At 42.8% G+C, this 12,876-nt stretch overlaps 1 protein-coding gene across 3 annotated transcripts in view; it reads left to right on the top strand.

Moving 5' to 3' along the window:
- Window positions 1-11,675, top strand: part of LOC120052324 (ATP-dependent Clp protease ATP-binding subunit clpX-like, mitochondrial) — a 35,164-nt gene extending 23,489 nt beyond the window's left edge. For all 3 annotated transcript variants that reach the window (XM_038999167.1, XM_038999168.1, XM_038999169.1), the window contains exons 11-15: window positions 3,051-3,215; window positions 3,603-3,902; window positions 7,763-7,855; window positions 8,104-8,210; window positions 10,969-11,675. In XM_038999167.1, the coding sequence (XP_038855095.1) occupies window positions 3,051-3,215; window positions 3,603-3,902; window positions 7,763-7,855; window positions 8,104-8,210; window positions 10,969-11,059 (756 nt within the window). In that variant the 3' untranslated portion in view covers window positions 11,060-11,675. The remainder of the gene's footprint in view (window positions 1-3,050; window positions 3,216-3,602; window positions 3,903-7,762; window positions 7,856-8,103; window positions 8,211-10,968) is intronic.
- Window positions 11,676-12,876: the final 1,201 nt, after the last annotated feature.

Raw genomic sequence — 12,876 nt, 5'->3', positions numbered from 1 at the left:
AAGTGCAGGGCGCCAAATTCAAAACAACAGAAATCTCATAATCAAAATTCCTCAGACATACAAGTATTTTACACAATTTTAAAGATACTCTTCTTGTTAATCCCACCACAGTGTCCGATTTCAAATAGGCTTTTCAGCGAAAGCACCACAAACGATTATGTTAGGTCAGAGCCAAGTCACAGAAAACACAGCCATTTTTCCAGCCAAAGAGAGGAGTCACAAAAATCAGAAATAGAGAGAGAATTAATCCCTAACCTTTGATGATCTTCATCAGATGACACTCATAGGACTTCATGTTACACAATACATGTATGTTTTGTTCGATAAAGTTAGTTAGTTTACATTGGCGTGTTATGTTCAGTAATGTTTTGCCTCCAAAACATCCTGTGATTTTGCAGAGAGCCACATCAATTTACAGAAATACTCATAATAAACATTGATAAAAGATACAACTATTAAACATGGAACTTTAGATAAACTTCTCCTTAATGCAACCGCTGTGTCAGATTTCAAAAAACTTTACGGAAAAAGCACACCATGCTATAATCTGAGTACAGCGCTCAGAGCCCAAATAAGCCATAAAGATATCCGCCATGTTTTGGAGTCAACAGAGGTCAGAAATAGCATTATAAATATTCACTTACCTTTGATGATCTTCATCAGAATGCACTCCCAGGAATCCCAGTTCAACAATAAATTTTTGTTTTGTTCGATATAGTCCATCATTTATGTCCAAATACCTTCTTTTTGTTTTTGCGCGTTCAGTCCAGTAATCCACATTCATGACGCGCAGGTCAGACGAAAAGTCAAACAATTCCATTACAGTTCGTAGAAACATGTCAAACGATGTATAGAATCAATCTTTAGGATGTTTTTAACATAAATCTTCAATAATGTTTCAACCGGAGAATTCCTTTGTCTTCAGAAATGCGATGGAAAGCAGGTCGCTCTCACGTGAGCGCGCATGTTCAGCTCGTGCCAGACACCTGACTCAAAGAGCTCTCCTTCCCTCATTCTTCACAGTAGAAGCATCAAACAAGGTTCTGAAGATTGTTGACATTTAGTGGAAGCCTTAGGAAGTGCAAAATGACCAATATCCCACTGTATATTGGATAGGCAAACCTACAAACCTCAGATTTCCCACTTCCTGGTTGAATTTTTTCTCAGGTTTTTGCCTGCCATATGAGTTCTGTTATACTCACAGATGTCATTCAAACAGTTTTAGAAACTTCAGTGTGTCTGGGCACCTTTTCATCCAAGCTACTCAATACTGCCACCCAGCCATAAGAAGTTAAACCATTTGTCATTGTTGTTAATTTTCTTCGGTTTTCAGTTTGAATTTTTTAGATTAGATAGGGAAGCTGAGGGGTCAAATATACTGTTAACATTTTCTACTGCCAAATGTACACCTTCACTATTACAGTGGAACATTTTGTCCAGGAAGTTGTCTAGAAGGGATTGAATTTGTTGTTGCCTAATAGTTTTTTGGTGGATTTCCACACTACATTCCTTCCATCTACAGCATTTCTTAATATTACTCAGTTCCTTTGGCTTTGATGCCTCATGAGTATTGAGCATTGCTCTGTTCAAGTAGACTGTGATTTTGATGTGATCTGATAGTTCACAGTCAGCCCACTGATACCCTTATCTGAGAGACTCTAGGTTGAGGTCAGTGATTAAGTAGTTTACAGTACTACTGCCAAGAGATGAGCTATAGGTGTGCCTACCATTGACTATGTACATACCCAGCGTGCGACAGAGCTGCAGGAGTTGTGACCTGTTTTTGTTGGTTATGTTGTCATAGTTGTGCCTAGGGGGGCATATGGGGGAAGGAATGCTGTCACCTCCAGGCAGGTGTTTGTCCCCCTGTGTGCTGAGGCTGTCCGGTTCTGGCATTTAGGTCGCCACAGACTAGTACCTGTCCCTGGGCCTGGAAATGATTGATTTCCCCCTCCAGGATGGAGAAGCTGTCTTCATTAAAGTATGGGGATTCTATTGGGGGGATATAGGTAGCACACAAGAGGACATTTTTAACTGTTAAGATCATTTCCTTTTGAATTTCTAGCCAAATGTAAAATGTTCCTGTTCTGATTAATTTAATAGAGTGAGTTACATCTGCTCTATACCAAATTAGCATACCCCCTGAGTCCCTTCCCTGTTTCACACCTGGTAGTTTAGTGGATGGGACTACCAGCTTTCTGTAACCTAGAGGGCAACCAGTGGGTCCGTCTCTATACCAGGTTTCTTGTAGGATGACAATGTCTGTATTTCCGATTTCTTTGAAGTCCAGGTTCCTGCTCTTTAGTCCAAAGGCAGATGACCTCGGGCCTTGGATATTCCAGGATGAGATGGTGAAGGCTTTGTGTTCCATAAAGTGTCCAATGTTGGTTGTGTGGTTTGGCCTCAGGCCAGTAAGTGTGAGCAGAGCCTGCTGAGCATCTTAAATCAAAGTGTATTTGTCATGTGCGCTGAATACAACAGTGAAATGCTTACTTACAGGCTCTAACCAATAGTGCAAAACAGGTATTAGGTGAACAATAGGTAAGTAAAGAAATAAAACAACAGTAAAAAGACAGGCTATATACAGTAGCAAGGCTATAAAAGTAGCGAGGCTACATACAGGTCTGATCTAAGGGGGCCTAAATGGGATATCTCTCTCTTTGTCTCTGTCTCCTTCCTCTTCTCCACACCCCTCTCTCCCTGTCTCCCTCCCTTCTCTCCCCACCCGCTCTCTCCCTAACTCCCTCTGTCTCAGCTGTAATCGCTGCCAAAGGTGATTCTAACATGTATTGACTCAAGGGTGTATTGTATTGACTCGATACTTATCTAATCAAGATATGAGTTTTATTTTCCATTCATTAAAAAAAAAGAATTATATATATATATATATATAATTTTGTTGATGGTTGACAAAAAAAAAGACAAATCCATTGGAATCTCACTTTGTAACATACCAAAATGTGTAAAAAGTCACGAGGTGTGGAATTCTTTCTGAATGCATTTTATATGGTATGGGAGGCAGTAGTGTTTGACAACCATTTTGTTTGCAGGGTCTGCTCAAACTCTTGGAGGGCACGATAGTGAGCGTTCCAGAGAAGAACTCCAGGAAGTTGAGGGGAGAGACTGTGCAGGTGGACACCACTAACATCCTGTTCGTAGCGTCAGGGGCCTTCAACGGACTCGACAGAATCGTCAGCAGACGGAAGAATGAAAAGGTGAGTAAGAAATATAATTATTATTTTCCCTCTATGTATCCACCCAGACCTGTAAAAAAGCTGTAGTCCTCCGTGTATCCACCCAGACCTGTAAAAAGACTGTAGTCCTCTGATTAGTTCCTGTCTTATCACTGTTCTAAAATACTTGGTCAACAAAGAGTGTCTCTTATCTGAGCAGTTTAGTTATTTGTCCATTTTAATGTATTCTTTTCAGGAATGTAACATGAATGTCTAGACCTGGCGATCTTCCCCAGATGTCTAATTTCTTCAGTGTTTTAGTGTTATCACTTCCTGTAGCTTACTTACCCCCCCCCCCCCCCCCCCCCAACCGTTCTTTTATCTAGTAGCTGGACTTCAACACACGCACTAATCTTCTTCTCCTTCTAGTACCTGGGCTTTGGCACGCCCTCCAACATGGGTAAGGGTCGTCGTGCGGCGGCAGCAGCCGATCTGGCTAACAGCAGTGAACAGACGGACATGGTGGCAGAGATGGAGGAGAAGGACCGTCTGCTGAAGCTCGTGGAGGCCCGGGACCTCATTGAGTTTGGGATGATCCCGGAGTTTGTAGGGCGTCTGCCTGTGGTGGTGCCTCTACACAGTCTGGATGAAGAGACGCTGGTCCGCATCCTGACAGAACCACGCAACGCCGTCATACCACAGTACCAGGCCCTGTTCAACATGGACAAGGTAATTAGTAATGGAACCACCTAATGCCGTCATACCACAGTACCAGGCCCGGTTCAACATGGACAAGGTAATTAGTAATGGAACCACCTAATGCCGTCATACCACAGTACCAGACCCGGTTCAACATGGACAAGGTAATTAGTAGTAGAACCACCTAATGCCACAGTACCAGGCCCTGTTCAACATGGACAAGGTAATTAGTAGTAGAACCACCTAATGCCACAGTACCAGGCCCTGTTCAACATGGACAAGGTAATTAGTAATGGAACCACCTAATGCCGTCATACCACAGTACCAGGCCCGGTTCAACATGGACAAGGTAATTAGTAATGGAACCACCTAATGCCGTCATACCACAGTACCAGGCCCTGTTCAACATGGACAAGGTAATTAGTAATGGAACCACCTAATGCCGTCATACCACAGTACCAGGCCCGGTTCAGCATGGACAAGGTAATTAGTAGTAGAACCACCTAATGCCACAGTACCAGGCCCTGTTCAACATGGACAAGGTAATTAGTAGTAGAACCACCTAATGCCATCATACCCCAATACCAGGCCCGGTTCAGCATGGACAAGGTAATTAGTAGTAGTTAGGGCTGGCACAATTCCCGTATAATTGTGTAACCCATGGTTATGGATGAAGACCGTCAGGAAACTAAAATAACCGTCATGAAACTAAAATAACTGTCAAAACCGTTAAAAAAATATACACAAATGTATCTGGACACCCTTATAAAATCGAGCACACACAGCCATGAAATCTCCATAAACATTGGCAGTAAAATGGCCTTACTGAAGAGCTCAGTGACTTTCAACGTGGCACCGTCACCAACAAGTCAGTTTGTCAAATTTCTGCCCTGGTAGAGCTGCCCTGCTAGAGCTGCCCTGCTAGAGCTGCCCTGGTCAGCTGTAAGCACTGTCATTGTGATGTGGAAATGTCTAGGAGCAACAACGGCTCAGCCGCGAAGTGAAATGCCAGACAAGCTCACAGAAAGGGACTGCCGAGTGCTGAAGCGCGTAGGGCGCCAAAATCATCTGTCCTCGGTTGCAACACTCAGTACCGAGTTCCAAACTGCCTCTGGAAGCAACGTCAGCACAATAACTGTTCGTCGGGAGCTTCCGCACAGAAACCTAAGATCACCATGCGCAATGCCAAGTGTTGGCTAAAGTGGTGTAAAGCTCACCGCTATTGGACTCTGGAGCAGTGGAAACGTGTTCTCTCGTGATGAATCACGCTTCACCATCTGGCAGTCCGACGGACGAATCTGGGTTTGGCGGATGCCAAGAGAACGCTACCTGCCCGAATGCATATTACAAAATGTAAAGTTTGGTGGAGGTCTGGGGCTGTTTTTCATAGTTTGGGCTTGTGTAACAGCTTTGCTTCCATCCCTCTCCTCGCCCCTACCTGGGCTCGAACCAGGGATCCTCTGCATACATCAACAACAGTCACCCTCGAAGCATCGTTACCTATCGCTCCACAAAAGCCGCGGCTCTTGCAGAGCAAGGGGAACAAGTACACCACCGTTCAAAAGTTTGGGGTCACTTAGAAATGTCCTTGTTTTAGAAAGAAAAGCACATTTCTTTGTCCAGTAAAATAACAGCAAATTGATCAGAAATACAGTGTAGACATTGTTAATGCTGTAAATGACTATTGTAGCTGGAAACGGCTGATTTAAATAAAATAAAAATGAAGATCTACATAGGCGTACAGAGGCCCATTATCAGCAACCATCACTCCTGTGTTCCAATGGCACGTTGTGTTAGTTAATCCAAGTTTATCATCTTTAAACGGCTAATTGATTATTAGAAAACGCTTTTTTTTTGCAATTATGTTAGCACAGCTAAAAACTGTTGCACTGATTTTAAAAGAAGCATTAAAACGAGCCTTCTTTAGACTAGTTGAGTATCTGGAGCGTCAGTATTTGTGTCTGTGTCCGTGTTCTTTTAGAAGAAGGATAATGTATTATTATTAATAACCCTGCATTATAATTATATAAAAGCCCCTTTAGATATTCTGTTTTTATTTACAGTAGTGATGGACAGCTGGAAGCATTTTTTAAAATAAAGGTTATATTTAAAAAATATATTTAAAAAAATCATCCACCGAGGGTATCGTTTTCTTAGCAAGGGAGGAGAATTCCCTACCTGGGCGGACTGTGAAAGGATCACATACAAACACAAATATATCCTTGGGCATGCTGTAGTCTTCAAATCTGGTGGAGAAGTTGTCCCTCAGCTGCTTGATGAAATGTTCCATCACCTCTGTGACAATGCAGGTCCCTCCGCCTGTCGTTTCTTCAGTGTGCTGAAGTGCAGTAGCCTTCCAGAGGACAAGTCCAAATCCAACAACTCAAGCTTCCTAGTAAAGGCCTTTCCACCATGTTCACGACTGTTTTCCCTCTTCCTTGTAACTGCAGATTTAACCCGTTTAAGTTACGGAATATGTCCGCAAAAAAAGCAGTGTGTGCAGCTTGCAGTTACCAATTCAATGTTTCTGCGTCGGGCCTCTATATGGGGCGGCCACTGAAGTTCTATGCTTATATTCATAATTAGTCTGAGATTTTAATTGTTTGCAAACAGCGATATTTTCATTGCAAATGAGACACACTGGCTTGGCATTGGGAAAAGATGGAGAGATGAAAGCATGTCTCTCAATACATTCTTCTCTGAAACTTCGATTTTCATTATCCGCCTTCCTTCTTGATACTTTTTGAGAGGGACATGTTCTCTTGCTATCAAGCTAATTGTTCTGAACGAATGTTGACATTAAAAAAAGTAGTAGGCTACGTAGACTTGTTTTTCCCCACCAATCAACGCACAGAGAAATAAACAAAAATAATAATTTAATTAGAGACAGTGATTTTATGAGCGTAATCAGATAAATGATTATCTTATTGTCACTGAATTTATTATGTACTAATCATATGTGTTAAATCAATGAGATTTGTTATTTTCACTGAATCTCCGTTTGGGTATTGGTTAGCCTACAATTGGAGTGTGGAAACGGTCACGTTGTATTTCTTTAACGGAAACCCTGAGGGTTTTGTTTTTCTTGGAATAGAAACACCATAATATTAATCAAATTAATTAAGCTAAATTTTAAAATCAATCCCATATACTATGTTCTTACTAAAAAAGGTTTTAAATTCTCTAGTCCAGCCAATATTACAAAAAGTCAAATGCTTCTCAAAGATGCCCTCTGGTGGTCAAACTAGCACTAACGGCAACAATGGCTGACAATTAAATAACGTGCCATAGAATTCTGCGGCAGCCCGCTAGGTGTGCTGTAGTATGGCGCAACTTTTACAGGAAGAACCACTGTAGTAGTAACACAAGGTAGTAGCAGCAGCAGCAGGCCCTGTTCAGCATGGACACGGTGAGGAAGGAAAGGCCTTCTTTCTCGGGGCTGGAACCACATCTGCCCTGCTGAGAATCTACTGGCTACCTACATCTCACATACAAGGACTGCTGGCTACTTAGCAAACACACAGATAATATTGTCAATATCATGGATGTGTTTTTGTCATGTTTAGTCTAGTGTGGCAGGTATCCTAGTGATTAGAGCATTGGACCAGTAACTGAAAGGTCGCTGGTTCGAATACCCAAGCTGACAAGGTGAAAAATTAGCCGATGCACCGTTAAGCAAGGCACTTAACCCTAATTTGCTCCAGGGGCGCCGTACAACTATGGCTGACGCTGTAAAACAACACATTTCATTGCACCTATCCAGTGTATGTGACAATAAAACATATTTTTTGGGGGGGGGTCTTTGGATGTGCATATCACATTCACTCTTCCTGTGTCTCGGTTCCTGTTTTAACCTCCAGTGTGTTCCTCTCTCTGTCATTGTGTTTCAGTGTGAACTGAATGTAACGACAGATGCTCTGAGAGCCATCGCCAGGCTGGCTCTGGAGAGAAAGACTGGAGCCCGTGGCCTGAGGTCCATCATGGTCAGTCAGTACAGAAAATGATGCACAATAACAATGTGCTCAATTCCTATAGGTTGGGTAGTTGAGTCTTTTATCAGCAGTCACAATATACACACAATGGCTTCAATTGATGATGATAAATATAAGTGATATTTCTATTATGGTGAGTGATTTCTGTGACGTTGTAATGAAGGTTAAATTAATTATTTCATTTCCATGTCCTGTTTCAGTTTGCTGTGTGAAATGTCTCTCTTTTTTTTTGAACACAGGAGAAGCTTCTTCTGGAGCCCATGTTCGAGGTGCCATGTTCAGACATCGTGGCTGTGGAGTTAACCAAGGACGTCGTCCTGGGCAAATCAGAACCACAATACGTCAGGTTAGTCAGCACCTGTTTGGTTCTAATTCTCACTTCTCAAATCATTGTTATACAATGGCAAGTGTTTTTTTTTGTGTTAGGCTGAAAAAGAAGAGAAACATACTTTACACTAAAGAACGTAGGGGGGGCGGGGGGGAAACAGGCCGTCATTGGAAATAACAATGACTTGTTCACTGACTCGCCTGGTGAAAGAAGAGGTAAACATCAACCCCATCAGTCATGCAGGTCCTACCTGTTGGTGTCATCATGTCAGAGGTATATTAAGAACAGAACCCTGACGTGATGTTCCCGTGTCATGTTCCCGTGTCATGTTCCCGTGTAATGTGCCCAAGTGAAAACGCATCTCATCAAATCCTACCTCGGCTCGTTTACCACTAACTAACACTTATCCAGAGCGACTCACAGTAGTGAGTTCATACATTTTCATACGGGTCCCCTGTGGGAATCAAACCCACAACCCAGGCGTTGCAAGCACCATGCTCTACCAACTGAGCCACACAGGACCAAATAACTAACCCTGCCACTAATACTGACCCTCTCTTTCTCTGCATAACTAACCCTACCTCGTTCTCTCTGTCTCTCTCTCTGCATAACTAACCCTACCTCGTTCTCTCTCTCTCTCTCTCTGCATAACTAACCCTACCTCGTTCTCTCTCTCTCTCTCTCTCTGCATAACTAACCCTACCTCGTTCTCTCTCTCTCTCTCTCTCTGCATAACTAACCCTACCTCGTTCTCTCTCTCTCTGCATAACTAACCCTACCTCATTCTCTCTCTCTCTCTCTCTCTCTCTCTCTCTCTCTCTCTGCATAACTAACCCTACCTCGTTCTCTCTCTCTCTCTGCATAACTAACCCTACCTCGTTCTCTCTCTCTGCATAACTAACCCTACCTCATTCTCTCTCTCTCTCTCTGCATAACTAACCCTACCTCGTTCTCTCTCTCTCTCTCTCTCTGCATAACTAACCCTACCTCATTCTCTCTCTCTCTCTCTCTCTCTCTCTGCATAACTAACCCTACCTCGTTCTCTCTCTCTCTCTCTGCATAACTAACCCTACCTCGTTCTCTCTGTCTCTCTCTCTCTGCATAACTAACCCTACCTCGTTCTCTCTGTCTCTCTCTCTCTGCATAACTAACCCTACCTCGTTCTCTCTCTCTCTCTCTGCATAACTAACCCTACCTTGTTCTCTCTCTCTCTCTGCATAACTAACCCTACCTCGTTCTCTCTGTCTCTCTCTCTCTCTGCATAACTAACCCTACCTCGTTCTCTCTGTCTCTCTCTCTCTGCATAACTAACCCTACCTCGTTCTCTCTCTCTCTCTCTGCATAACTAACCCTACCTTGTTCTCTCTCTCTCTCTGCATAACTAACCCTACCTCGTTCTCTCTGTCTCTCTCTCTCTCTGCATAACTAACCCTACCTCGTTCTCTCTGTCTCTCTCTCTCTCTGCATAACTAACCCTACCTCGTTCTCTCTGTCTCTCTCTCTCTCTGCATAACTAACCCTACCTCGTTCTCTCTCTCTCTCTCTCTCTGCATAACTAACCCTACCTCGTTCTCTCTGTCTCTCTCTCTCTCTGCATAACTAACCCTACCTCGTTCTCTCTGTCTCTCTCTCTCTCTGCATAACTAACCCTACCTCGTTCTCTCTGTCTCTCTCTCTCTCTGCATAACTAACCCTACCTCGTTCTGTCTCTCTCTCTCTCTGCATAACTAACCCTACCTCGTTCTCTCTGTCTCTCTCTCTCTCTCTCTGCATAACTAACCCTACCTCGTTCTCTCTGTCTCTCTCTCTCTCTCTGCATAACTAACCCTACCTCGTTCTCTCTGTCTCTCTCTCTCTCTCTGCATAACTAACCCTACCTCGTTCTCTCTGTCTCTCTCTCTCTCTCTGCATAACTAACCCTACCTCGTTCTCTCTGTCTCTCTCTCTCTCTCTGCATAACTAACCCTACCTCGTTCTCTCTGTCTCTCTCTCTCTCTCTGCATAACTAACCCTACCTCGTTCTCTCTGTCTCTCTCTCTCTCTCTGCATAACTAACCCTACCTCGTTCTCTCTGTCTCTCTCTCTCTCTCTGCATAACTAACCCTACCTCGTTCTCTCTGTCTCTCTCTCTCTCTCTGCATAACTAACCCTACCTCGTTCTCTCTGTCTCTCTCTCTCTCTCTCTGCATAACTAACCCTACCTCGTTCTCTCTGTCTCTCTGCATAACTAACCCTACCTCGTTCTCTCTCTCTCTCTCTGCATAACTAACCCTACCTCGTTCTCTCTCTCTCTCTCTGCATAACTAACCCTACCTCGTTCTCTCTCTCTCTCTCTGCATAACTAACCCTACCTCGTTCTCTCTCTCTCTCTCTGCATAACTAACCCTACCTCGTTCTCTCTCTCTCTCTCTGCATAACTAACCCTACCTCGTTCTCTCTCTCTCTCTCTGCATAACTAACCCTACCTCGTTCTCTCTCTCTCTCTCTGCATAACTAACCCTACCTCGTTCTCTCTCTCTCTCTCTGCATAACTAACCCTACCTCGTTCTCTCTCTCTCTCTCTGCATAACTAACCCTACCTCGTTCTCTCTCTCTCTCTCTGCATAACTAACCCTACCTCGTTCTCTCTCTCTCTCTGCATAACTAACCCTACCTCGTTCTCTCTCTCTCTCTGCATAACTAACCCTACCTCGTTTTCTCTGTCTCTCTGTCTCTGCATAACTAAAACTAAGAGCGTCTCCTAAATGACTAAAATGTGATGTAAATATATTTCCAGAGCTCCAGCGAAGGCAGCAGAGGAGGACTATGACTCTGGTCTTGAAGAGGAGAACTGGCCCAGACAGGTGGATGCAGCAGCTAACAACTGATCGGACCCCCCCGCCCCCTCCCTCCCCCCATCCAGTCACTCATTTCAACAACTGTTACATCTACAATCATTAGAACACCTTCTAAAACATTTGGAAGCCAACTGTAGGTTCCTGGAATTCCAGCCCCTTGAGTCATCTAAACAGACCTCCGTCAGGCTCTGTAGACCACTACTAAAACCACACCATAAAACCCTTTCTCTGAGGAAGTGTTTTCATAATGAACAACACGGATTGGAGTACCTTTTTTTTGGTCCTGTGAATTGGACAGTAGGCTAATTCTTTAAGTTAGAAAATTAAGATGTACCTGCTATAGTGTATATATTTAAAAAATAGTTGGGGTAGGTAGTGTAATTTTTATTCTTTAAAAACTGATTTAAATAGGTGATTTTTGTGTTTTCTTTCCTCTTGTGTTGTGGTGATGACAGATTGAAATGACAATGGAAACAAATATAACATGACTGGGATCATATGGTACACTTGAAGACTTAACCAGGGCTAGGAATGTTCCGTTTTACTATCAAATCAAAGTTTATTTGTCACGTGTGCCGAATACAACAGGTGTATATATAGACCTTACAGTGAAATGCTTACTTACAGGCTCTAACCAATAGTGCAAAAAAGGTATTAGGTGAACAATAGGTAGGTAAAGAAATAAAACAACAGTAAAAAGACAGGCTATATACAGTAGCGAGGCTATAAAAGTATCAAGGCTACATACAGACACCGGTTAGTCAGGCTGATTGAGGTAGTATGTAGATATGGTTATAACATCAATATACAACTAATGCCCTGACTGTCACCAGCAGACCGGGGTTTAAATACTATTTGAAATTGTTCATATATATATATATATATACATACATACATAAATACATACATATATATATATACATACATGCATATGCATACATACATACATATATACATACTTTGGAGTGTTTTCTCTGGCCTGCTTAGAGTGCCAGGTGGGCGGGATTTGTACTTTTGGTAATATGCTGTTAGTTCAATTGAGCCCAGCTAAAGTATTTGAGATGATTTCAAGTAGTATTTGAACCCTGGTCTCCTAGATGTATGATATTCCATAATGAGCACATCATTATTGTGATGTTTTTCTATGGAGTTAAATTGGTGCCAAAACCTTTTCTGGCAGTAATTTAACTCCATATTTCCTCCTATCTACTATTTTAACGGAATTCATAATGAACATAACTGGGCTGTAAATGTTGGTATTAAAAGCTTCAGTGCTGAGTTTAGAATCCATTTGTATCACAGCAACACACCTGTCGTTAGGGACAACATAGCAACGTACTACACCCTACTCCGGCACACTCAACAGAGCGGAGGTGCGTCCAAAATGGCACCCTATTCGACCAGGACCTCTGGTTAAAAATACTGCACTAAATAAGGAATAGGCTGCTTTTTCAGACGCTGACCGTTTGATCGTAGTAGTGGCTTTTTTTGTTGTTTTAAACGTTGAAAATGTTTATTTCTGTAGTGTTGTACCCCCCCCCTTCTAGAAACCCGCTCTCTAGGGAATGAATCTGTCAGCTCTCTCTAACCTCACAGGGTTACAAACTGTTAGATCGATATCAAGCAAGGCAAAGGGGCTTGATATTCAATAAGGTTTCAGAGTTGCTGACCTTGGATCAGGTGCTCCCGGTCCATGTAATTGTATTCATTATGTTCTATAAAGGATAAACTGATCATAGATTCAACATTCTTACTCTGATATTCTTTCTGAATGTTTTACTTTGCTCTGGCTGGGTCAAGCTTCACAACCGCCCCACCTCACCTGTAGTAATACTCCAGTACGTCGT

Source organism: Salvelinus namaycush, chromosome 8, assembly GCF_016432855.1.
Source record: "Salvelinus namaycush isolate Seneca chromosome 8, SaNama_1.0, whole genome shotgun sequence".
Classification (NCBI taxonomy): Eukaryota; Metazoa; Chordata; class Actinopteri; order Salmoniformes; family Salmonidae; genus Salvelinus; species Salvelinus namaycush.
Note: the sequence above shows the minus strand (reverse complement) of the source record. Positions and strands in the feature narration are given on the sequence as shown.